Source organism: Harpegnathos saltator, unplaced genomic scaffold (assembly GCF_003227715.2).
Source record: "Harpegnathos saltator strain DR-91 unplaced genomic scaffold, Hsal_v8.6 scaffold694, whole genome shotgun sequence".
NCBI classification, from domain to species: Eukaryota; Metazoa; Arthropoda; class Insecta; order Hymenoptera; family Formicidae; genus Harpegnathos; species Harpegnathos saltator.
The window spans coordinates 344813-371790 of NW_020230531.1; the positions used below are offsets into that span (position 1 = coordinate 344813).

Consider the following 26978-nt stretch of genomic DNA (forward strand, 5'->3'; position numbering starts at 1 on the left):
TACTTTTTAATACGTTTCAATTCGACATTTTATACAGGGAAGCAGGACGAAGGGAATGGGATGCGGGCAACGATACATCATGCGTTTCCAGACGTGTCAAATCGTTTATTATAGATGGAGACTTTGATACGGCAACATGTATTCGAATATTTAACATTTAATACGTACTTTTATTTTTTCTGCTTCTCCTTCCCTCTCCCCCGCTCTTTTTAGACCACCGGGCATAGTCTGGCATAGAGATGGCCAGAGAACTGTCATTGCAGCACGGACATAAACCGCCTGAAAGTGGATGTAGCATGGACTTCCACCATGTGCAGATTTTACCACCGAGACCTGAAAGTGGATGTACTATCGTAGTTCCCCTCTCAAAATGGATGCAGATGGCGTCCTTTCCCAGTGCGGAAAGTCGGTGTCGCAGAAAATGTCGTATTGGCCGCTCTCAGGTTACTCTCTGCTTTAAGTCCCGTAAGATCAACGGTCTTTTTTAACGGTCTCGTCGGTGGGATTAATTACGACTGTTGGTTCCAAATTTTCCGCTGCAAGCCGCCACCATACCGAGGAGTGGAGGCTGTGATATACTGCTGTGGAACTTAATGATAAGATTGAAGATTGTTTTGTCTTCAAGCTATATGATTAAAAGCGGCTGACGTAAGACAATTTTCTATTTTTTTGTCTTTTTAATAGTATGATTTGAATTCTTTTTATTTTTTTTAAGTAGTGTAGTTTTAAGGGCAGGTCAGATGGTCTTGTATCTCGTGATCGGTCGAATTGTTATTATCAAATAATACGACTCATTAGAGGGCAGTGACAATTACAAAATCTTCTGTTTAAGACCGACGACGGATTTTTAATAGCGTCTCATTGATGTAAGATACAACATGTGAAAGTCTAACATCACATTATATTTTTAATTATCGACATAACGTTATACTAAATCCGCTAGCTAAATTGTTTCATAATTGTGAGCACTACTTTTCCACGTAATTTTCTTCCGGGAGAAACGCTCAATCCTCATTTGTCCATCGGACAAAATAAATATATTACGAGCGATTACTACGCGGTTTTCATTCGCCTTACAAAAATAAAAATTTAACTATACAATACAATATACTTCCAAACTTTCGGTGCTTTTAAGTTTAGTCTACATCTATCGGGATTGTTACATTTTTCCTAATTATAACGTCGCATGCGTGCCAGTCTTTACTCGGAAACATGAGTTTTCCGTCACCCGTATACATATCTAAGCTGTTATTTTTCCCGGGATTTTACTTACGCGATACCAACTACTAACTACACGTAATAAAAATAAAAAAAAAGAATTTTTACGACATTATTGTGTATTTCGCAAAGAAATTATAAGAAATCGTTATAACTGCCTTAAGAAAGAGAAGAAACGACGAAAAAGCGATTAAACAAGTATTCCTCCAAATGAAACAGACTGTTCATTCGTTGTGGCTGAAATATCGACGTAATAAATGTATAAGTTTGAGTTTGTCGATATCCACTTGACAGAGCCCGCGTCTAATGTCATCGTCCCCTGCCGTATACCGCCGTTCGACTGCCTAATTCGTCGTGGTGGCTACGGTGGTCGTGGAGAGGACGGTGGTGGACATTGAGGTTGCGATCGCGTCCAAATCCTCCTTGGACAGATGGTCCTTGAGCCAGCTGTCAATCACCGGCACGTTCTCTTCGTTCCATTTGGTTTCCTGCTTGATGATACTGAGCGCCTTCTTGACGATGGCGTCCGCCGATTCAAACTCGTCCTGATGGTCCATGTAGAGCTTGCTCACCATGTCGTAGCCCTCTTGTGTGTTGAAGGACGATGTGGCAAAGTTGACAATACCGTTCCACAGATAGGTTTTGTTCTCGAATCGTTCCTTCACAGTGTACCAGTGCTGATGCAAGAAGTTGAAGAGAGTTCTGTAGCCGGTCGCGCCGCCGGTCAGCATGCTGAAGATCAGGTGGATGTCCGCGTCCGTGAAATTCTCGTTCTGATCCAGCACAGCCACTTGCAACAGTCTAATGAAGACGAACGAAAGGGGAATAAAACGAAAGCGGCCAAGCTCTCGCTCGCGAGCTTTCAGCAAGAGCTTTAAGCAAAATACTGCCGTGTTTTCTTAGATATCTGTCTGACTTTTGCGAGGAATATTTATGGACGGTTAAATTTGACTCGCGTTAATTCAAACGGTCCCTTGTCGTCTGGTTTCTCGGACGTCATTCAAATGACGTCCGGGCCATTAAACTTTCAGATGACCGCGCTCCGCTCTAAAGCTCCGAAGCGCAAGTTCTGGCTCATCGGAAACACGACGACGGGCCCCGCGTGCAAGAGTTTGCTTGGAACGGGAGAAACTCCGTACGAACGAGTATCACCATTCGGCGAGTGCTCTTTGTGAAGAAGAAGAAAAAACAGCGGCGAAATATCGCGCGAATTATACCAACCTCTCGATCTTGTTCGCGTCCTTCGGACAGCCGGCCAATGTCTTGAGGAGATAGGTGCGTTCGTTCTGCTTCCTTGCTAAGTTGTTCTGCGGGAAATTTATAACGCGCTGCAATCCGAATTCCCATTCATCGTCGGTGCCCCACTTGAACACCGGGCAGAGGAATTTATTGGCGACCCTGCGGAGCAGAATTCTTTTCTCGCGACTTTTCTCTCGCGTCGATCAAACGCGTCGTTTCTCTCATTTAGTCGCATTCTCATTATACTTATTATACTCGCGGGAAATGTTGATTAAAAATCAATATTATTCAATATTATTCAGGAATGAATTAAGCTTTCGCCGAGTTTTCTTTCCTATTTCGTCTGTATAAGGTCTGTTTACTAACGGATTTCCCTTGTCCGGTTCCTCGTCGGTCAACCATTTTTTAAACTGATCCCGAGCTTCTTTAACGCAGGGCTCGTATCCGGCTCGACAGAGGAAGTTCCTGATGAGACCGCGCATGTGAATTTTCCAGGAGGGATCGTTGGGTTGCGCATTGTCGCCCAGCTCCAGGTAGAGTGGCTTCAATAAGCTTCGAATGTAAGCCTGATCACATTCATGACGTGCGATTATTTATTTATTTTGCGTCGTTAGAACGTCGGAGCACCTCGATGAGCAGACAGAACTTGAAAAATGTCACACATATCAAACGGGAAACTTGTAAGAGACATAACGGGGGACTTTTTTCTTTCGAGTGAACAATGAACATGCAAAAGAACCTTTTTAAACGTGTTAAGGTTAATGTTAAGGTTAATGTTAATGCGATCCTTCGCGGTTCTTCGTTACGCCAATCGATGTTCATCAAGTTTAACTCAATTATGCATCAGGCGCGCGCGTATATGAAATATGACGCCACGTAATTCAGGGCGCGTGATCAATATTTAATATTGATTGCACCTGCCGCGTAAATTGGGCCATTCAACGTCGAAATCGAGCGCGCCGATCATGTTCGCGAACGCTGACGTTCGTTTTATTAATTACAACATCCACTCCATCAGCTTCCCTGTATTTAACGCCGATATTTAAATCGACGTCAACGTCGGCGCCGGTCTGATCGATCGGTCCGTCGTCGTCGTCGTCGTCGAGCAACGTCTGTCCACTTGCCTCGAATTTCAAATACACGTCCAAGCCTTCGATTCGGCGGCCGATGTGATCGATCATCGTGAACACCGGCTCCCAGACTACGTGATTCTTCTCCTCCCTGAGGAAGAGAGTCATGTTCATGGCGATACCGAAGCACAGCTCGCCGGCGTAAGCCAAGTTCCACGAGTCGTGCAGGAGTTTCGCTCTCGTCAATGGCGGTATCTTTTCGCGATCCGGACCCTGCAGATACTGCGAGAGCATCTTCCAGTTGCAGGAGTCGTAGTTCACCGGGAACATTCCTACGGAGAGGGGAACCGAATTCGATCGGGAGTGATGCGTGGTTTTCGTTAAATTCACGCACCCGTACCGGTCTCTCACACTTTCACACTCGTCTTAATTTGTTCGTCGCATTTTTATGCGAGAGTGCGAGAGTACTTCACTTCACGTACCTATCTCCTCGGGATTGACGATGATAAAATTGTCCTCGTCGGTGATGTCTGGGATGGTTAAATTCTTCGGCTCGTTCTCCTTCGTCAGCCACACACTCGGCTTCGTGTTGGAGAAGTTCAACTTATCCTCAGCCTGCATCACGATCGGAATGTCCCACTGGTAGGATATCTTGGCCGTCGATTGCGGTGGTGTATCTCTCAAGTAAACTTTCTGGTGAGGAGAAGGCGAATAATAAGAACAAAATATTTATTTCTTTTCTTTTCAATTTTCTCTCGATCTTCTCGCGCTCCCGATCGATTGTTGTCGCCGAAACTATAACGGGCGAAGATTATAGGGAATTCACATTAATGAATGAATACATCGGTCATAAGACGAGATCGCAAGAAGAGATAATATGCACGGATTGCAATTGCACGCGAGGTGTTGATTGTCCTATGACGACCTAACGATCTCTAACAAGGCGGTCGCAAGTAGAGCCGAGTGTCTACGAATTTAAAATGCCTGATTCGATCACTTAAATCATTTAATAAACTTTGAGTCGCACTTGCGCTTAATGAGCCTCGCGCGTGAATAGAGCGTGCGGAGAATATTCGCGACTCCTCGTAGCCGATTATGTGTTCTTATAGGAACGAGGCTCGCAAGTATTGCGCAATGCGTGTTTTGTGCTAAAGGCATTAGTCCTTGATTGTTTCTTCGGAACGACGCGACTGTGTTGTAGCGCGTGCGTGCGCGCGCGCGAGACGAGCGCTTGTTAGTATAATCAACTGAGGCGTATGCAAATGCCTCCTCACGACCGAACTTATCAATGGTTACGTTCGTTCGTTCGCGACGCGCAACACGCTCGTTCCGGGCGTAACTGTGCGTTTCGCAATTAACACGACGACCATGTCCATGATTATATTACGCAATAACAATTTCACCGTATTGTTGATCGTTATTATCGTATCGTTGTTTTATTCCTGCACGCACGTCTCCCGTTTCGTTGTACGGCAGCTGTAGCAGCAAAACGATCGCCTGAGTTAAGCCAAAGCTTAAAGTGTCGGTATGTCGCGTTTCTTCGTGTTTCCAGATTTTCCTATCTGATCTGATTACAGTCGTTGTTCAAGTGCGATTGCTGCAGTAACACCTTCGAATGATCGAAATCTTTAAGAGGCAAAAGAAATAAATAAGGTCTGACCGAGTACCATGCATGTTTATGCAGTCTTTCGATTAATTAGTTTCACTCGATGGCCCGATACTTGAAGATTAACATTATATTGTATCTCGATCCCGTTTTTCAGCCTGCGAATTCTTCTCGTTACAGTAAATGCAACGACTTCCGTTGGCGAGGCATACCTTGACCGCGAGTAAATAGCACACGCGCGTGCTCGTCTATCCGCTATCCGTTATCCATGCGAAAATCATAGCTGCCTTCGCGCGTTGGTGTCCTTGCATTGGAAACAACGCTCCCAGCGCTGTCCAGCGCTTACCTGGCTGAGATTAATTTTTCCAGTTTCGTAATCGCGTATGACCGTCACCAACGGCACTCTGTCCCGGTTGATCCACGGATTGGCGATGCCGTTGATGGTCAGACCGGCCGGCAGATTGTTCGTCTCATTCGCCACGTCGTTCAGACGAGTGAAGATGTCTTCGGTGAAGAAGGTCCTGCGGTCCCTGAGAGGCACGAAAGGCACGGTTTCAAGTTGGACGGAGGTCTACGATCGATTTTCGATAAATGCAGTCGGGAAGCAGTAAGTGTGTGTGTGCATCTACGGCGTGGACGAATAATTTGATCTCTCTTTTCGCGCTTTTTCATCTGCTTGTCAAGTTTATTTGGGGATTGGGGAAATTCCGTCTACCGTTGACTCGAATGACAGAGACGATTTACTACGTCCACATGCTGAGAAGTTTCAACTTTTCTAAAATCTGCTTCCCGGCTCGCTTGACGAAGGCAATTACTACTCTTTCGTCTGATGGAAGAACTTCCTCACGCTCCTTTGGAAAAGCTCGCGACCCAGCGTATAATTGAACATTCGGAAAACCAACTCGACTGTAAAAGAGATGTGAGAAAAAAAGACGAATAAGAGATTTTTAGAAATTTCGACAATTGTTCGAAGCCGAGAGTTGCGCTCGCGCTCAACGCGGTTTCAACTCCATTACCTTTCGTCCATATCGCTTCGTATCTAATGCCGGCCACTCTGGAGAAAGGCGCGGTTTGCGCAAATTCATAGTACAAAGGGTACAACATCGTCATCGGCCACTTTCCCTCCATCTCGTCCGGATTAAGCTACGGCATGTTTGACAGGCATGCTTTATCTCTCGAATATTAAAAATTCCACTAGTTTACGTTTTATGTTAAAAGAGTACATAAAAGAGAGACTATGACTGACAAGATCGTTCCGGATAATCTTCCGGCTGTTTATGCACAACATAAAAAAGCAATGTTTTTCTACGATACGATAGGATTTTAGTAACAAAATAATATAAACACGCGTCGGTTCCGTTGCGGTTAAAAATTAGGGCAAAGTAGCGCAAACTCTCTCTCTCTCTCTCTCTCTCTCTCTCTCTCTCTCTCTCTCTCTCTCTCTCTCTCTCTCTCTCTCTCTCTCTCTCTCTCTCTCTCTCTCTCTCTCTCTCTCTTTCTCTCTCTCTTACGTCAACCGTCGCCATAGACGCCAGGAACGAATTGAGAGCCTTGTTGACCGGTGCATTGTCTCGACGGAACGGCGTGATGGATTGGCCGATCCACTGATAGAGAATTTCGTAAGCGGTGGTCCATAGCAGCGGGCTGCTGAGTTCGCTCTCCCTGAAAGAGAAAATATTTCTCATCATGTGTACTCATCATGTGTCTCATCATGATGTAGTCATGATGCCATCACGTAGCACGTAGCAAGAAAAGAGAAAAAGAAACGCGTCGTATGTGCACACGTACTTGAAGAACATGAGACCCCAATTATCGGAGGCTTTGGAAGCGCCGTACATGGGAATCGCCATCACGTCCAATTTCGGCAGGCCGAGCGAGCTGTTGAAGTAGTTCTGCAGGTAATTAACGACCGTCGCGACTTTGTCTGGAACGTCGACCAGCGAGTCCATGAATTCCTTACGGCCCCAAACCTTCACTCGCAGCTTTTGTCCGTCAATCTCGTTGATATCCACCTTACGCGGCTCGATGTACTGCAAGTCCGATATCACGAAGGCCAATTGATTCGTCGACATCCGCGGCGTCTCCTCGAAAAAGTCTCGGATTTTGCCGTCGGGATAGCTTCGGAGAAATGTATCAAAGTATATCAAAATAACGTTCGCAAGAGAAGATCAGCGGCCAGCTCTTCGCTTCGCCGTTGACAAATGAAGGATCATGATACGATATTTTGAGGAAGAAAAAGAAAAATTCAATTCCTCTAATTTTCTTCGGTATAATCGTGTATACCTCTTGGAAGTCTTTAGCGGCGTGTTTGCGATTGTCTTCAAATTCTGGAAGCGCACCACGCTCAATTGGAACGTCGCTTTATAGGGTGGTTCGTCCATGCAGGGGAACAGCCTCTGCGCGTTGTCTAATTGGACATAAGTAGCGAAGAAGATGCTGAAAAACAGAAGAAGATTCGTTGCATTATTGTTTTCGAACAAAGTTTGGAATTTGGGACAACGGTGCTCCGAGTTTTGCTCCCCCCCTCTCTCTCTCTCTCTCTCTCTCTCTCTCTCTCTCTCTCTCTCTCTCTCTCTCTCTCTCTCTCTCTCTCTCTCTCTCTCTTTCTCTACATTGAATTCGTTATTCGTTATTCGATCTTCTGACGGAAGTAAGGCTTTTGTGGGAAACTCAAAACGAAAGATTCGGGAGGGAGAATATTGTCTTCCTGTCGATTCTGTCTGGTTTTCCTGAATTATCTCGTTAAGATAAAGATCGTCGTTGTCGGTGCACTTACTGCTTTCGCCCATCGGAATCCATGTACGAGCTTTTGTAGAGACCGGCGGTCTCGTTGCTCGTGACATTTCCAGCATATTCGATGGTGACCTCGCAAATGCTCCCATTCTTCAGCATCTGCTCCAGATGGATAATGTAATAGGACTTTCGATACTGCCGCTCGGTTCTCGCGATATTGACGCCCAGCGACGAGCTGATCTCCCTTCGCAGCAGACATGCAAAAGAGGATGTAAAAGTTCTCGTTAGATTCGCGTTAGACGCCGTCTCGCCGCGCCGTAACGAGCAAACAATCGGAGAAGAGTTTTCGCGACGGAAAACGCAAATTCCCGAGACGTGGAACGTTTTCGCGTCAGCCTCGTTAAGCTCGTGTTTCATTCGCTTACGGTTCCTCTGGCGACGATTGGATCAGTTTCGCAGTGGTGGATGAGACTTGAAGATCCGGATGGATGTTCAGGGTTATCCTGTCGCTGGTATCGGACCAGGTGAAGTTGATCTTCACGCGACCAAGGAACATGGTCTCGTTGACGAGTTCGATATCCAATGAATAATTGGTCGGTGTGACCTTGCTCGACAATCTGTAATAGCGTACCTTCGAGTAGACGTCGTTTAGGTCGATACTGCGCCTCCATCGCGTTTGGCCCTGCGGATCGTACGAGCACACACGTGTCTTTTATTTTCTTTTGTACCGACGAAACGAACAACTATACACGGCTACACGGTAGTAGTACGTAATTAGTCGACGTCACATACTTTGACATCATGGATGCTTCGTGATTGACCGGACGGTATAGCCGACAGTAGAACGAGTCCTGCCAGCAACGGTGCCCACGTCATGACGAATCGTGCAGGGTGAACCTGGGTTACAGTCGATATTTGTAGCGTGACGTTTAAACGAGCACTCGCCTCTCGCGAACGCGGACGAATGCGGACGTTCTCAGGTTATCTCGAGTTAATTCTGTTTGCTTCATTCAGAGAGGTCTTTGATAGAAAATTAATTTGGAACTTCCCCGAGAGAGGAGAGAGAGAGAGATAGAGAGAGAGAAAGAGAGAGAGAGAGAGAGAGAGAGAGAGAGAGACCGAGAGAGAAAGAGAGAGAGAGAGAGAGAGAGAATAATGTAAATGAATTTTTTGTTTTCGGTTTCCTTCAATTTCTAAAAGGATCAGATCAATGCCGGTCCAAGCCGAGTCACATTCGAGACAAGTCGCGAAAGATGGAGTAGCGTAGATCAAAGGATTTTCAGGCGCGGTTCAGGCCGTGTTTTTCGAGAAGCTTTAAGAAAATGAAGCCGACGAGAAAAATTGGCAATTTAGATCGATTTCCTGGATTTTCTTCTCCCTGAAAGAGAGCAGCGAGTCGAAGATTTATCCGTTGAAGCGCGACAAGCGAGTATCAGCTTCCGACTCTGCGAGTATTCCGCTCTACTCCGTGCAAGCAGAAGAAGGATTTACTTCGCGCAAAACGGCGAACGTAACTCTGGCCGGACCGGGCCGAGTGCTTACTACGACGTGACCCTCACAGCGGGTGTGCACGTCCGAAGAAAGCAGAGGACGATCTGTCACGGAGCGGAGGGCGACGCTGGTCCGCCAGGACGACCACCTCGGACGTCACCTTACGACTGTGCGCAGCGACGCGCCGCTTGACCTTGAGTTACCCTTTTCCCAAGAGACGACTTTTCTCTCTCTCTCTCTCTCCGTTTCTTTCTCCGTCTCTCTCTCTCTCTCTCTCTCTCTCTCTCTGTCTTTCTCTCTCCGTTTCTCTCTCCGTCTCTCTCTCCGTTTCTCTCTCTCTCTCTCTCTCTCTCTCTCTCTCCCCCTCGCTCTCTCCTCGAAAGAATCAAGTATCTCTGGATCACGACCGTGTGGTAGCGTGGCCGCGCGCGAACTGACGCTTCCTCGTCGACGTGTTCCCGACCGCCGAAAAGTAAGAAGGAAACGCGCGGAAAAGCGTAGGTACGTGGGCGGGCGTGACATGGACTCGCTCGCTCGCTCGCTCGTTGAATTCAGGCCCACTTAGGGCTGACACGCGGTATTACAAATCGGCGAATGGATCGTGATCCATCCATTATCCAATCTGGCGATCGCGGCCCTCGCCGTTTTGAAGGGGAGACTAATCGCGACGAGTATATCCGGAGGAGAGAAGAGACGACGTCAACGGCCAATCTGCGATCGACGATGTCGATCAATGGGGGGACAAAGAGCGCCCAAGTGCGTCTCAGCGAACCGACCACCGGCCTGACCGGTGGTCAGGACCTTGGCGCCATTGTGCTCCCCTTTAGACTCTTAGCGTGCTCGCGGCTAATACGTCGTCGTCGTCGTCGTCGTCGTCGTGGTCCTCCTCTGCACACGTCGACACGTGCCGCTGATCGCGGCGGCACCGGCTCCTGGTACCGCTGATCCCGGACCAAGCTCAACGTATGCACTTGCACTCTGCGAGTCTCGCGCGTCGTGCCGCCTCAATTGGACTTGATGAGGTGTTTTGTTCGCGTTTGCTTTTCTCACGGGCTCTTCGCGTGATAACTGGGTCACGACGACCGGGAATTTCATCTAGAACGATGTCTCGTTCGATGTCCGGGAGCGGGTTTTGCACAAATTCACGACGAACTCCGGGGAAGGGGGTGAGAATCTTTATCTCATTCACGTGCACAGGCTCGCGAGTTCCCGGCTCTCTCTCTCTCTCTCTCTCTCTCTCTCATTTCTCTGTTTTCTCTTCGTTTCTCTTCTTTTCTTTCCCTGATCATGGCCGGGGCAGTTTGTCTTGGCCAACGTCGAGGAGAGGGATCTTATCAGGTCGCTTTCTTTCTTCGCAGATGGTGATATCGCGAAACGCGAGCTCTCGTTCCGCGTGTCGCGACCCAGAGGAAGGAGAGACGGCTGTACTCGCGTGGAAAAGCTCGATAACGGAGCTAATCGCGGATTACGGCAAAGGCTCGTAAGAACAAGCGAAGCTGACGAACGAACGAACGAACGAACGAACGAACGAACGAACGAACGAACGAAGAGAATAGAGTGGGGGCGAGGCACTCGTGAGTGTGCTTCTTGGCCAACATCCACACACCGTGTCGCAGGTGGAATACGACTAATTGCAGTTCTACCTGCGTCACCTGCGCGCCGCCGCGCCGCGGTCGCGAATTTCCGCGTCGAAAGAGCGTGCTCGAGTCCGAAAGCCGCCCTTGTTCTTTTCGCGCGCGCTTCTTTGCCGTTGTTCCTTCGAGAGATAACTTTGCGCCACCGCTTCGAGTTCGCTTCACGATGCGGCGAGGATCCGTCAGCAGTTGGCAGTCCTACGGACAGCGAAATTGTAAGTGATAACAGCTGTTTCCGTATGTCTTCCTTGCACTTCAACTTGCTCCGAGAGCCGCGCGATCAAAGCACATCACAAACTTCTCACTGTCTTGAAACAAAAATAATTCTTCCAAACGACGAGTTCCCTTTGAGTCGGCAACTTTGTCGAGATCTTACAACTGAAAACTGTTATTGATGTCTGACTAGGAAAAAATATCGAAAGGATGGCTCGATTTCGTCCCTGGAAGAAAAAGCATGTTCAATTATTGCATCTTAGGAAATTCACTGTCGTTACAAATTAATATCTTTTCCGTCAAGTTGGTTGTTTTCATTATAAATGCGCGATATATTAATAGCTAGCTAGTCACGTTTGTACTCTGAGTGAGCTTGTACTCTGCATCGAATAATTACGCAAGTAGAAAACTGTCTCATAGTGAACGTGATTTCCTGAAATATGCGCGTACACGAATGTTCCAATTGTTAAAAACTAGTTTCCTCGGTTATTTCGTATGAAAATAAGACATTGAACAACTCTTCTTAGATTGCGCGAACGAACAGATAAATTTTATTTAAGGAGAGACATAGAGAGAGAGAGAGAGAGAGAGAGAGAAGCGATTCAGCAGGATGTAACTTACGATTGATTCAGCGCCTAGTGACGGAAAATTCAAAAGATTCATTGACTTGAAATTTTTCTTCTGGTATGTCTAATTCTCGCGAAAACAGCTCAGATACATCGACGATTTGTTATGCGCTAGTGCACGTTGGTGGGATGAGAGCGTGCTTTCAGATTGTCGTCGCATCATTTTATCGTGAAAAGAGCGAACGAACTAAAATAAGGATATCATCAATGTTACAATGGATCTACAGACAGAGTTATAATTCTCAATGTCACGTGCCGCGGGTGAAGACTCAACGCGGCATCTTCCGGTGCGCTTTATCCGTTCCGCCCGATCTTTAGATCCAACTGACAAGGTGCACAATGCAATTTCCGAGTTGTTGGCATTGCTCGAGCTCGATCGTAACTGTGTGCGATCGTAACAGCAAGCGATATTCAGCGACTTTTCCTCAAACGTCAATTCACTCACGAAAATTCGCTACGCTCTCATCATCGGTGACTGGAAACTTGACGGTACATGAGTGTACACCGTAAAGAAATACGATACGACGTATTATTTTATGTAATGCGCATTATTAGACGTCGTAATGTAGCATACATGCAGCATTATTACGCATGACGATTACGGATGATGGCTCCCCATCTTCGGTCTCGCTTTCGTTACTCGACGTTAGAATGTTGAACCAATAGATTCGAGCGTCGTGAAACAACCCGCGCGCGCGACCGTCGATATGAGCGTTATCGGCACTGGCGCGACGATTATGCGAACGCTGGAGTTGTGATAGGTGGTCAGCGAGGTGCACGAGCAGCAGGTCCTTGAAACAACCGCTTCTCGGCTCGCGTTTACGAGCGTGGGCCTATCGCGGACTCCTGCATCACGGGGAACCAATTTCGATGATGTCATCTGCGTGCATTCCGCGAGCTTCTGGCGCGTTGCGCGCTAAAGCAAAATTCGTCGTACGCGCGCGCGCGCGCGCGCGATAATGATGTCTGGTCGTCGATGCGCTAGCAGCACAATGCGAATTGTAGTTGCTTTCCCAAGACGCGTTCAGCAAGACAGAAGGGGAAGGATGCGGCAATTCCAATTGAATTGATTCCTTTTTAACTACGATTTATTTGAGCGAAGAATTCGAGCGCGCGCGCGCGCGCGGAGGAGGATTCTAGTATGATCTTTCGCAGCCCGTGAGATCTACGACGCTCGATTCGCCTCGACGTTTAATGCGCGTTTAATGCTTTCAGCCGATTGCATGATGCAGACGTATTCTGGTAACACCGCGCTGTCTCCGCCCAGCGAGGAGATCGTCCATCATCGGAAAGGTGGTTGGTTCTTGACGTACAAAAAAGTCCTTTCCTTCATCGTCCTGATCATGGTCGCCGTGATCGTTGCCGGTCTGATCGGCTGGAATATCGGCACGATGCCAAAAACGAGAGTAAGCGATCGATTAAGTATAATATAATACTCTGTCAAGTGCAAACAAATTTAAAACTGCGAGATGCGCAAAACGGCACGAGTTTGAGAGAGAGAGAGAGAGAAAAAAAAAAAAAAGAAAATTATATGAATCGCTATTGAAAAAAAGTTTAATTGATCTGCACGCGTTACTTTGCGATTTCGATACGTTCGACGAAGGAACGTTCGTCGAGCGTTCGATGAAGCGATGAGTTTGCTTTATCAGATATCAACGATTATATTTTTCTGTGTTCTGTTGATTAGTCGTACGATCCCTTGGCCCTGATCGAGGACGAGACGGAGGAGGGTGACATCATCATAGCCTCGATATCGCCTTTCGTTCATCCTCTGAGATACAGCCTTGAATTGACGCCGCCTAGCCTAGATATGAACGCAACGGCCAAGTTCAAAGGGCGAGTCGTCGTCGAATTCCGCATCGACGGCACGCCATCCTTGAACAAATTGTCCCTCAATGCGTGGAACGTCACGGCTACGCGTTACAAGCTGTTGTTTGTGGACGAGAGCCGCCACGCGCCGGCCAGAAGGAGACGCAGGAGACGCGCCGAAGATGACGATAACGCCGGTACCTTCCTCTCTCGGATTAATTTATGGCGGTATATCCGCCATTCGGGACGGATCAATTTCTCGTCTCAATTTCATCGTACAAGTGTATCGGCGTATTAATTAATTCGAGACTGCTTAATTTACGTTCTCTCGTACGTTCCGGCCGATGCGCAACGACGAACGTACGTTGATGAGGAAACAAGTGTTTGACGATTAAATACGCATGATAAGACGTGATAATTAGCTCCCGATATTTAGCATAATAGCGCGATCAGGCGGCCAGCCGAGCGTGACTTGCGCGACAGATTTGAAGATTGACGAAGGAGAGTTCTCTCTTTGCTGTTTTAAACGTCACGATAATCGAACACGATGAAATTTAATTTTATCGTTGTCTCTCGTATCAATCATGGAGGGAGTCGTGTCGAGAGATCGTGTAACTCGCACAGATCAATCATAATATGGTTGATCAAAAGAGAAAAATTATATAATTGTTTGTTCGACGATCTATTAATATGTAGGCACCGCTACCCCGTTAAATCGCACCGTGACGTCGTCTTCGCAACTGGAAAAACAGGGAGGCACGCAGGAGGATGTCACGGGCCACCCTTTAGGAAATGTAACGTCCTCTGGCAATGAAACCGCTTCGCAGAACGAAACTTTGTCCTTGCCCGACGAGAGAGCCGTGGAGTCGGCGAACGCGACGACGTCTGAGCCGCCATCCAATACGGTAACTTTCGCTAACGGAAACCGAACGGCGACCGAAGTGGAAATCCAGCGGTACGAAGTAGATGTTAATAACGGATTACACGTGATACACCCGGCCGTCGCCATGAGTTCAGGGAGGTACAGCTTGGAGATCGATTACGAGATTCAGCCCGACGGCAAGACGATTTACTCGGCGAGCTTCGGCGAGGAAAAGTAAGTATAAAGAGATTTTGCCGTTCGATTAGAGACGAAGGATCTCAATTAGCTAATTGTCCGTTAAAAGATACGATCGCCTTAGCCGTGAAGAAATTTCAGCGTTCTTGAGAAATTCAATTTTGGAATGCGCGAGTTTTTAACTTGGTTCAGTGTAAATGAATATCTTTTTCTTGATATTGTATACTTTTGATTATGGCATTATAGTGTATTTGATATATATATATATATGTATATATATATATATATGTAATTTAATAGGAATGTTTTTCTTTTATTAATGCGAAGCATAGGTTACGCAGGTGACCTACTTATCACGGGAAATGCCGATGAAAGATTATCTTATCATCTTGTTTTAATACTTGTTTTATGTGAATGTAGTAGGATGTTATTCTATCGTATCGAACAGACTCGGTAAAGAGATCGCAGGTGCGACTATGGCTCGCTGCCAAGTGACGAGCACTCGAAGTAAAGAAAAAAGAAAGGAAGGAAAAATTGGAGAAGAAATTGTGCGGACGGACGCTGCGTTAATTTCGCTGTCGGCGACGTGTTCGCTTGAGAAATACGTTGAAGCAGCCAAGAAAGACGATACAATGGTTGGCAATACGCGCGGTGTTTTGTGCGATAACACCGCCCGTGCCGGGCATCCTGGCGTTTGTCTCGTACAATGTGAAAAGAATCGTGTTAGCGCGGTCGGTCAGTTTACTATAAACGGCAAACATTCACAGCCGTATCGATGGTGGCGAGATAATCCTTCGCGCGTTGACACGACAAACAGAAAAGCGAACGAAACGCCAGCGATAACGAAATCGCTTTTATGCCCGAGACAAGATTAATTTCGAAACCTCGTCGATCGATTAATCCTTACTCACCGTAGCGAATACTTACAATGTACGAACGATCTCTTCTATTCAAGAGTCCTGCTCTCAATCGACCGTATCTTTGTGAACAGATCGCTAACGGGAGTGCAGTTGAAGCCTGTAGGAGCGTCGCGTCTCCTGCCAATTTTCGACGACGTGAATCTCAAGGCTGTCTTTTCGATATCCGTGGCACGCCCACGGGAAGCAAGGGTCCTCTCGAACATGCCTCTCAGGAGCTCCCGTGACACGTGCGTAATTTACGTGCTGTTAATTACACCGTATGACCGTATGCTGAAACGGTCGGTCAGAGGCTTTACGTTTCGCTTAAAAAAAAATAGCGAAAGCGTGCTGTTTGTTTCTTCCACTGCGAACGAAATATTCTTCCGCATCTTTCTTTCTATTCCTACGCTCGCGCGCGATCCTGTTATTGCGTCAGCAGGGAAGCAATCTCAATTTTTTTTCTCTTCAAGACCGGACGATTGGGCGATTGATACCTTCGAGGACACCCCGTTGCTGTCGCCTTACAATCTAGCTTTCGTGGTGGGCCAAGTAGAGTCATTGGACGAAACGAAAGCGGGGCCTGATAACGCGACGGTAACTTTCTGGGGCGACCTGAAAAGACACTCACGAGGGATGTACCTAGTCGACAAACTCTACCACGTCGTCGAACATCTCAACGGCGTGTTCTCGATGCCTTATCCGTTAGCGAAATTGGATATCGTCGCGTTACCCTCGCGAATCGTCGACAATACCGGGAATCTGGGACTGATATCGATGAGGTGAGACGGATATACCTCTTCGTCAAATCGCCGAAGAAGAATATATACTTCCGATCGAGCGAATGTCCAAAGGATTCAAAATTCGCTCGTCGTATTTACGTATATACGTAAGATCAAATAATCTGCGCATTTTCATACTCTTCGCAATCAACTCTTTCTCTTTCTCATTGATATAATTAGTCGAATTAACGATGTTGCGTCGTTAATTTTGCAATGTTACCACGTTACATTCCGAATTAAATTGTCTTCAAGGCAATCGCTCTTCTACCTCACGCATCGATCTCCCATGGTCATGAAGACAGACGCGTTAAGCGCTCTGATAAGCCTGATAGGAGAACAATGGCTGGGCGGTGTGGTAAACACGAAAAATTGGACGGACGTTTGGCTGCTGGAAGGCTCCACGCTTCACTTGCGACACACCATGATCGAGAAGGCACATCATCGGAATAGCGTTTGCGATATCTGTTGTAATCTTGAAAGTGCACATCTCAAGTCTCCGCTCGGACAGATCTCGGCGATCTTTGCACGCTCGATTGCACGCTACGTTGAAAACATCGAAAGAAAGACCTTACTTTATCGTTTGATTGTTTTTCCCTGATTTTTTTCAATTTTGCTCGAGTCCAGCTCGAGTGTCGAGAGTATCGTGTACTTTCAGGATTAAAATGAAGCGTCGAGTCGAGTATTTTGATGAGAAAGCTACGTGAGAAATGAGGAGGGGGACTTTCGTTATTTTCGTCTTTTTATCTTCTTACATATAATTGAATGTTTTGTGTGCGCCTGACACATGTTACCTTCATCGAAATAACCGACTCGCCTGTGTGTTGATACTATCTAAGTCAAAGACCATGTTCCATCGCGAACGGCGAAAGCGAGAAGCAAAGTGTTCATGAGATTCTATTTTCAGATAGACCCGTCACTGGACTCCAATCATGCGTTCATCGCGGACGTGCAATGGGATGCCATGGAGGAGGATGGTTACAGCATTTCAAAGCCACTGCGATCTAACATCAATCCTGTTCACTTGGATTTCTCGGATGATAACGCTCGGCATAAGAAAGGTAAAGATCAGCCCGATCACAAATCGGTCGATTTGGAAATTTGAATAAAGTACCTCGCTTTTCCGACGTTGAATACAATTGAATCTGATCTGAGCACCAACGTTTTACCATCGAGATAGCAGCTGAATATTGAAAGTGGAACTGTGACTGCTCGAGCGCGCCCGATTGAATATTTAAATATTACCACTGGGACATTATGAGAAGACGTAAGAAGACGTACCGAAGAGTATTCCTCAAGATTTTCTAACGTCTCCTTTATTTTCTAAGATTTATCCGCTGTCTCCGGCGCGCATTTTTCAACGTAAAAATCTATTCACGCGAGCACGCGATATTCGATAGCTTTAAATCTGCTACGAAAGCGCTTCCGTCGCGCTCGATAAACGTCGAATAAAATGATTTCGACCTCCCCCACCTCCCACCTCCCTGTGTGAACATGCGAGAAAATTGCGTGTGAAAAATTCGTCTCGAGCAGTCTCGGTTCAACTCGCGAAAGGCAGCGAGCACAACATCGAGTAACCGCCGCATAATGTGATTCTGCATTCTGACTGCTTCTTGTAGGTGCATGCTTGATTCGCATGTTGCATGGCGTGATAAACGATACCGCCTTTAGGAACGGCTACCGGAAATTCATAGCGAGGTGGTGGGTATATCACATTATCGTCCTTTTATCCTCCGCTGTTCGGCGGGCTGTTCGATCGTTCTTTAATCGCCATCCTCCGGCGTCGTCGTCGTCGTCGTCGCTAAATCACTCGCTCGCCGACTCGAGCTGCGCGCTCTCGACTCGGGCACGACCGCCGCGTGATCTGGTCGTCGAAACGGTAATCGCCGCGTTTTACAGCGAGTTATCCCGTCGACTTTATGCTAATGCAGCGGTTGAATGTCACGAGCTGTCGGCCATTATTCCTCATGCTTCTTTATCGGGTCCGTTACGTAAGCGCGCGCTCTCTCTAACGCCGATATATTATTACGTTGGCATTGAGTAGTAATGTCAACGTATTGTGCACGAACGTACGGTATTGTTGTATAATATATATATGTATATATATATATAGATATAGAGATAGTGGCATCGCGCGGTTTGCAGAAGCAATTGCAATTTTTCACGGTGGAAATTTTGCACCGCTGAAAAACCAACTGAGATCTTAATGTTTCTCTCTCTCTCTCTCTCTCTCTCTCTCTCTTCTCTCCTCTCTCTCTCTCTCTCTCTCTCTTATGTACTGTATATCTTCGTTATTATGTATATCTTCGTGAGATTTGTTGCTTTTCTCTTTTAGGAATTATTCGACAGCGAGCGTCGATGACTTTTGGGAAGCGATGGCGGAAGGGAGCGTCGGCTTACCCGGGGGAATTACTCTCTCCGAAACGTTGGACCCCTGGATTTCGCATCGCGGATATCCGATTGTCAGAATCGTGAGGAATTACGACGGCGGCAGCGCTGCTATTCGACAGGTGCGATCCAAAGCATGTCCAAAGCGATCGTATCGAGCCGAGTAAAATACGCCGCCTCTTGAAAATATTCTATAGCGCACTTTGTCGCTTATCGCAAAACATAAGGTCTATCTATTATATGGTCAACAATCGGTGCAGGAAAGATTTACGTACGATCATCAATCGTCGTCATCCGACACTCAGTCCACGTGGTACGTGCCGCTCGATTATATTAACAAAACGAGCGGTGATTGGTCATCTCCGACGAAAACGTGGTTGCATCCCGAGATGGAGATGGTGTTGCATAATGTCGCTGCTCAGGATTCTTGGGTCGTGTTCAACGTGAATAAAACAGGTTGGTCTGTCGGTTGGTTCGCAAACTCGGTTTGTAGACTCGCGACATACATTCCCCCGTCTCGCACTTCAATGTTTGTGTACCGTCCGATGCAGAAATATTCTTGCGCGCCAGTTTCATTATATTTTAACCAGACCCCGATGCGCGCGCGCGCCCTTGATTATGCACGCTCGTAGAAGGACGTATCGATTTCTCAATTTCCTGCAATTTAAGGAGCGAACGCGAACGCGCGAGAGCGCGCGTTCTATCGTTATTATTAATTGCCTTCAAGGTTATTACCGTGTGCATTACGACGAGGAAAATTGGAGACTCCTGGCTCAGGCTCTCGAAGAAAATCCCGAGGTCCTCCCGCCGGAAACCAGAGCGTCGCTCGTCGACGACGTTCTCGGCCTCGCCGCGGTCGGCTTGACGAAATACGCGACCGCTCTCGACTTCATTAAATATATGCAAATGGGAGAACGGCATTACGCTCCTTGGGGTGTCCTGATGCGTCATCTGTTGAAGTTAAACGGTCTTCTCTACGAGACGTCGGGCTTCAGCGGCTTCCAGGTAGAGTAGCGCGCGAGATTCTGAGAAGAGAAGCTGATGAATATAAGAATACGATTAATTATACGATACGATTACGCGCGAAGAGAGAGAGAGAAACTCGCGTGTGAGAGCCGCGTGTGTGACACGGAGAGATCGAGGAGACTCGAAAGTTAAAATTTAAAGGGACGTATAATAGTCGGATTAAATTGTCGTCGAACGGGGGGAGCCACCGATAACGACTCAATTCGACGAAACTCACGCAGGAATTTACATTGAGATTCACCTCGCAATTGTACTCCGACGTGGGATGGAACATCGACGAGGGATCGCGGCTAACTTTGACCGCCGTTACGATAGCGTGCGCGTTCGAGAATGCAGAATGTCTCGAGTGGTCCAGGAATAATTTCGCCAAACTGAAGGATCACCCCGACGTGTAAGTTGGACGATTCGACAATTCGGGAATCACCTGATTTCTCATTCGTTTGATACTTGCCACTGACAGACAACAACGTATATCTCGGTATATCTCGGTATACTGCCGCGCGTGATTCAATCAACAGTAGCTTTTGTTAAGCTAGCTATTGTTTTTCATTCGAAAGTTTTTCGCGTTGAAGTTATAAACTCCGTGTGATGAAATTCCGACCGGTTCATCGCAGTTGCGCGCGTAACCGCGCCCTCAAACCGTTCTCCATCGACTTTTGGCTGGAAGCTGCGTTTCTATCGACGCCCGCGTTAAAATTGTTCCAATATATAAATTCGAGCTTCTGCAGAAGAAAGTATTTATTAATTTTTTCTTTTTTTCTTTTTTTTGCCGCTCTGTCTAATATCGAGAAGCACTCGTATCATCCTGATGCCTCGAGATGCTTCTAATGGAACGATTTGCGCAAATGTCGGTTTATCTGTACGCCAGACACACGGCATTAACGAGCAGTGAACAAAGTAGAGAGAGAGAGAGAGAGAGAGAGAGAGAGAGAGAGAGAGAGAGAGAGAGAGAGAGAGAGGAGGGGAGAGAGGGAGGAGAGGAGAGAGGAGAGAGGAGAGAGAGAGAGAGAGAGGGAGCGAGAGTTTTGTACAACGGGACATTATCGGAATAATTTACCGCCACAACGATATCGGCTCGATTTCGCTGCCCATTTCGGAGATAAAACTTTGATCGTTTCAGCGTACCGGCGTACGCACGCGACGTTCTATACTGCACCATCGCGCGATACGGCACGCGAAACGAGTGGAACTACTTTGTTGAGAGGGCAAATTCCACGGCGGATAGCGAGGAGAAGAATCGCCTTTTGTCGACGTTTGCGTGCTTCCAAACACCGTGGATCTTGCAGTCGTAAGTACAAACCGCGAATTAATATCGCGAATTAATTAAGCGCACACACACACACACAAAGTCTTATTTTCCTCATGGGACGAAAATAAACATGTGAATTTTACACATACAGTAAGCCGAAGGGAGAAGGTCCAATTAAAATATATAGTCATGGCTTGATTAAAGTAACGTGTGTGATTAATGTATATATTAATGCATGTCAGGCTACTCAGCGAGCTTCTTGAGGGTAAGATGTACAACGAGGAGGAGACGCAGAGGATCTTAAGAAGTTTCCCGCAGAATCCGGTCGCTGCGCAAATTGCCTACAAGTTTGTGCGAAATAATTGGCAGGTTATCGTCACGAGGTACTTAACAATTTTCTTAGCTCTCTGTCCAAAGTTGTAAGTAAGATTATAACGTGCTAGCCTGTCCCTTTCTCTCTCTCTCTCTCTCTCTCTCTCTCTCTCTGTGCTTTAGATTCGCGAGGTCCCGTCCAATTGTAAAAGCTTTCGCGCTGGCGACGACGAAAGGTTTGACCACTGAGGAAGACTTGGACGACGTAAGTGCGATTTACGTATTGTTCATAGTATGACAATTTTACGATCGCGATCGCGATCAGGATATAGTAAAAGTGTCAATGACTAATAATTTTATTTCGGAGATACCAGTTCTCGCGGTTTACGCGCGCGTCAGTTCAAGTTCCCCGCTATAAACTTACCTACATTTTTTTTACGGGAAGGTGCGTTTACGAGAGCGATAACGTGAAAGTCGCGCGTTTCTTCTGAGATGTTCGACTAAAGTTAGATTAGTTAATTCCGTCCGGGCGTTTAATGTTTCCTTGCTCAGTTTCAGACTTTCAGCGAGGACAATCACGAAACCATAAAGATCGTGGGATACACGATGGCGATGGTCGAGGCGCACGCTAATTTCGCGATCATGTGGTTGAAGGAGTCCTTGCCGGAGATCCAAGAGTGGCTGACGGCGAACAACTTCACAGAGATATCGACATGAATATCCATCCTCCTTTGACCGTGCGTCACGATGAGGGAGGGAGAATCGCGTTCCCTCGCATCGACTCATCCTCCTCGCGTTCGCGCGAACAACTGCGCGAGAACTTTTCTACGACAACAAGTTTTATTTCTCCGTATGCTTTTGTCAAGCATGATTACAAAACCAAGCAACAAGAATCTCGTCCTTACATCGTGTAGCCTTAGAACGACGGTCGTTAGTATAATTAGTAATAAGTACATATTTAACAAACGATATACATAATAATCGTATCTAACGGTGGTAATTATTATTCCAATATTTACCGTAAACTCTCGGCTCGCACGTCATCATGACGTTGAACGTCATCGCGTTAAACAGCGCTCTTCTATTGCTCTATATATGTACGGTACACGCTCGTTTTATAACACGCTAGAATATCGTTATCGTTTTACTGTCATCTATCGGTACCGTTGTGTCCTTGCACGCGTCCTTAGCCTAACTCGTTAAATGCGTTAAGTACGGAATTCGCAAGCTATCAAACACGTGTTTAAGGGTGGAAGCGATGATTTATCGTCTCGGGTGGGGCTCGGCCTGTTGAAGATTAATGACGGCTGTTAAATCCGAGTCCTAAACATACATCGAGTTCCAGTCTCGCTTCTCGCGAACATGTTCTCGCGGAGGTTCATCGCAGGGGCGTTTTTTTTTTTTTAGCTAGAGCTAATCAACATCAGCCGATTTCATGCATTTTTCAACGATACGAAAGACTCGCGCGCTTCTCACTATGGCGCATTCGGCGCTAAATGCGACTGCATATGTTTCTTATTCCGCAATTATATCGGGCGCCACTCTTGCGAGCGCGTGCTCAACGTTATTAATATAATACGCGACACCCGCCTCTCCGTACTCTCCGTCTCCATCTCTTAAACAAATAAAAGCGTTGTTGAAGCGCATTTGTGTCGCAAAAAAGTGCGCTGAATTCCATTTGTCCGCAAATGAAATTTCTCAATCACGCGGTTGCCACACATTGTCGAAGAGAACGACCTTTATTCTGAGACAACGTGTGTGTGGCAACGTGTGGCTATAAAAACGGTACATTACATCTTCCGATTTCGAATTAAAGGGCTTATCTTTTAAACAAGGCGCATCCGCTGGTCGATTAAATATAGATTGATAGTATCAGTTCGATGCGCAAGTCCGTCGCATGATTATTGCGGCACGTTTCGCCACGTCGGCCGTAATTTTTTGAATGCCTTCTATATTAATTAACCAGATGATGATCGGAATGGATATTTCCTTCGCGGGATATTAATTGTAACTACTTGCAGTAATTTCTCAGTTGTACGCCGTTAGTATAGTCTCGTACTCTCGCAGATATCCTCTGACAGATACGATTCGGAGGATACGTCTTGTTTCGCAAATAATCCCTTCAATCGATCGCTTCGAAGAGGTTTCAACGTGTTATTGTCTTTATACAATTCACTTCATTTTATCAGACACGTCCTTATCAGTGTCGCAATGTGCGAACACACTATGTGATGTTCTAAAGCGATTACGCGGCATATCGACATGTGGTGACATGTGAATCGTTAATATCGCGGTCGGTGTGTCGCGAACGAGCTCGCGTGTCGAAAAGATGCATTTGTCGCTTTAGGTTACACACTTTTTCTCTCTCTCTCTCTCTCTCTCTCTCTCTCTCTCTCTCTCTCTCTCTCCCTCTCTCTCTCTCTTCGAATTTCGGCGGCGATTTCCAAATCACAGGATCGTGTCAAATAATCTGTGCCAATAAGTGATAATAGAAACGACATCTGTCTGTCAAGTTTATTTCGCTCATTATTTTACGTCGAGCAGTATTGTTTTATTTTATCGGTATTCTTATCGCGTGTCTTGTAGTGCTTCACTTTGGATCGCGTGAGTTTTTTACGCAAATATATCAGTAAACTCCTATTGTCCGAGGAAATTTTTGTGTCTCTCTAAGGAATTTCCTATTCCTTTAGTACGAGTGGATCTTTCAGATCCGGCACTACATATTTATTCGGCTTTTTTTCGTCTTTCATTACGGAGTCAGATAACGATATCGTATGGGTGAAAAATCAATTACTTATTAAAACTCGATTATCAAATTTAACGGACGATGAATTGGTAAGTTTTCATTATATATAAATTGCGCACTTCAATATGCATTAAAAGTAATCAATACGAGCGTACGTCGCTCACAGTGAACTATTCCGTGTCGACGCTCGTCATTATTTTCCCGATAATGGAAATATAATTGCTGACGATGCGTTCGGTCGAACGCAGATTGATAGGGTACTTTCCGCACCACTGGATGATGTAAAGACTCGAAATAATTTCAGAGGACCGAAATAATGCACACGGTTGCGTCACAAAGAGGGATACGACGTTGGTATATTAAGAATCCCCATAGGGTTTCTCGGAAGAATAAGTGTCTGAAGAGACCGTAAAAAAAGGCCCAATCCCGTTATATAGCCTCTCGACTTAACGCTACGCATCGCGTATTTACACGGTATTTACATCTTAAACTTAATCTCTCTCTCTCTCTCTCTCTTTTTTTCTCACATCTATTATCTAAGTATGCATGACCCGCATTTACACACCTCATCTCTCTCTCTCTCTCTCTCTCTCTCCTTCTCTCTCTCTCTCTCTCTCTCTCTCTCTCTCTCTCCTTCTCTTTCTTTCATTCTCGCTCTCTCAACCTAAGGTCATCCCGCGATCGATCAAATTGCTCGATCAACGTCGAACGCAATCTTCGTCGTGATCCTCGTGACACGAGTATCGCCGCTGTCGCGCGCGCGCGCGAGAGAGCGCGCGAGAGCGGCGCTATTACGTAACAATTAAGTAAATACGTAGCTCTATCATAGAAAACGTGTGCGTTGTTTTCCCTAATAACCTAGTGCGGATAGTAGATTTGTTTCGCTCTCTCGCTAGGAGGAGAGTAATCCCTCGAGTCTACGATCCTAATGCACGCCCTTTTATCTTCCTCGAGTCCCTAATGCGCTTCGGCGGTTCACTGGACGATTTTCAATCAGGTAGCGATCAGCGTGTATTCCCGCCTTCGCACGTGACCCCATGACACCTAGCTGACGGTATTCGCTCGGAGATGGGCATAAGCGAACGATGTTTTTCATTTTCTGCATTATCGAGATACATCGAATATATCGCGGATACGGATCGACTGATGAGAGTAATCTGACACGGGTTTGTAGTCGTCACGGTGGATGCGCACGCGAGCGCGCGCATATAATTACTCCGAAATATCAGAAGGTTCTGCCCATCTCTGTATCATCTCTCTCGGCTGACACAGACTGACTCGCGATCGGTGTCGATCGTTGCGGCGATTCGCAGAGAGGAACGAACGATCGAGGATCCGAGTCTCTGGTGAGAAAAAAGGAAAAACAACATTTCCCGCGCTCGGAAAAAAGGTCCGTTTCTCCTCTCGCGTCGATTGGCGCGGCGACGAGCGATCAGCGATCGAGAGTTATAACAACGATCGCGCGCCGAAATTGTTCGTAGGACGAACGAGCGAAGAACGATCGACGGGCAAGTCCAAATGACGGCGCCCAAAAAACGCTATCTAAAGTACCGGCGTTGCGTTTTAATGGCAGTAATAATGGGGGAATCTCGTTATTCCTCGCCGTATATATATTTACAATCCGAAACGTACCACCATGGCGTTATATCTGCTGTTGGGATGCACGGAAATCATTACGCGTTAGTTACGACTAAGAGGTGTCCTAAGAACGTCGGAGAATCGAGGACGTCGACGAGAGTAAATCGATCGTCGATCGAGAAAAGGGTTATCGACACGCGATCATCAATCTATTTATTTCTCGCGTCTCTCTCTCTCTCTCTCTCTCTCTCTCTCTCTCTCTTTTTCCGATATAAAAATCAGTAGGTAGAGAAGGAAATCGAATATTCGTCTCGATCGAGCAAACGATCGCGGTCGGTCTTTTTTCTCTTTCTTGGTGTCGGAACTCGAGACAACGGGGCAGTTTTGATACTTTGTCCCGCGGTGAAATTAATAACACACGTGCTCAGTCTGTTTTACCTTTCGATAATATAATAAATTCCGACGTGTACGAAAGGACACACCCGTTTCCCGTTTGTGAAACTTTTTTCCTTATACGAAATACACACGAAGAATCGGCAGTCCGGACACGTGTGTGGACTCGAACGGTCCGTGATTCTCCGACGTTGAGTTTTAGCGACGTTCTCGCGAGTATAACGGTCGGTACGCTACTCGCGTTTCGTGACTAACGTGGTTCGTCTCGAACCACAATGACAAGTATCGTCGGCACATAACCGCGTAATAACTGTCTAAAAAGAGAGGGAACCAAAGACGAAATCACATGAATGACGGCTCACAGTGTGACAACGACCACGAACTACGGTATTGAACAACAGCCTCAACAGTTGTTCAATTCCCTACAACTATCAGCTTTAGAATTCGTATGCTTTACTTGTTCTTACCGTACTATCGGTTACCTTTATTGTATTTATTTCGCGTGTTTCACCTTTCGTTAGAAAATACAATATTTATTTATGTTTTATTTTTTTCAACGGGACGAGATAACGCGAGACGCGTCGGCGACGCGGGAACCTCTCGACACGAGACAATTGTCCCGGAAAAAATCGCGGAAAAGCGCGTACATGTGCATGCATACGAATAGAGAGCTATTTACATCGCTCACCGACAAACCAAAGGAAGACCAATTACGCGAGAAAGAATGAAGATGCGTAAAAGGATCATCCGCGAGGGAGAGATGTGGAAGTGTACAGGAAGTGTGCTCCAGCTGTGTTCCAGTATAAGGGATTGATCGAGCTGATGTAATAATCGGATAACAGTATTCAGAGAAGATGAGGGGGGGAGGGGGAAGAGAGAGGATAGTCATTTCGCGCAACCGACGCGCCGCGTCGG

General features: G+C 46.5%; 2 protein-coding genes across 7 annotated transcripts; one reads left to right on the top strand and one right to left on the bottom strand.

Moving 5' to 3' along the window:
• Window positions 1–821: 821 nt before the first annotated feature.
• LOC105190786 (aminopeptidase N) lies at window positions 822–9623 on the bottom strand. Of its 6 annotated transcripts, none has more exons than XM_025305382.1 (15): window positions 9426–9623; window positions 8659–8763; window positions 8292–8548; window positions 7910–8110; window positions 7417–7569; window positions 6922–7251; window positions 6645–6795; window positions 6150–6276; window positions 5952–6039; window positions 5480–5663; window positions 4010–4220; window positions 3582–3859; window positions 2824–3023; window positions 2440–2616; window positions 1563–2019 (listed from the first exon to the last, which is right to left on the bottom strand). In XM_025305382.1, exons 2-15 carry the CDS (start codon window positions 8740–8742, stop codon window positions 1563–1565), a joined length of 2898 nt encoding a protein of 965 aa, XP_025161167.1. In that variant the 5' UTR covers window positions 8743–8763; window positions 9426–9623. The 6 variants fall into 6 exon arrangements, with proteins under 6 accessions (XP_025161163.1, XP_025161167.1, XP_011152011.1 ...); XM_011153709.3 differs by having other exon boundaries at window positions 9409–9623; XM_025305380.1 differs by having other exon boundaries at window positions 8659–8870; window positions 9409–9623.
• Window positions 9624–10225: 602 nt separating this feature from the next.
• LOC105190784 (thyrotropin-releasing hormone-degrading ectoenzyme) lies at window positions 10226–22760 on the top strand. The gene is made up of 18 exons (XM_011153706.3): window positions 10226–10523; window positions 10716–11206; window positions 13046–13236; window positions 13518–13836; window positions 14336–14735; window positions 15688–15843; window positions 16066–16374; window positions 16627–16807; window positions 17279–17432; window positions 17991–18072; window positions 18707–18881; window positions 19020–19215; window positions 19487–19764; window positions 20007–20176; window positions 20906–21073; window positions 21277–21417; window positions 21530–21611; window positions 21899–22760. The coding sequence occupies exons 2-18, from the start codon at window positions 11158–11160 to the stop codon at window positions 22061–22063; spliced, it is 3216 nt and encodes a 1071-aa protein (XP_011152008.2). The 5' UTR covers window positions 10226–10523; window positions 10716–11157; the 3' UTR covers window positions 22064–22760.
• The last annotated feature ends 4218 nt before the right edge of the window (window positions 22761–26978 follow it).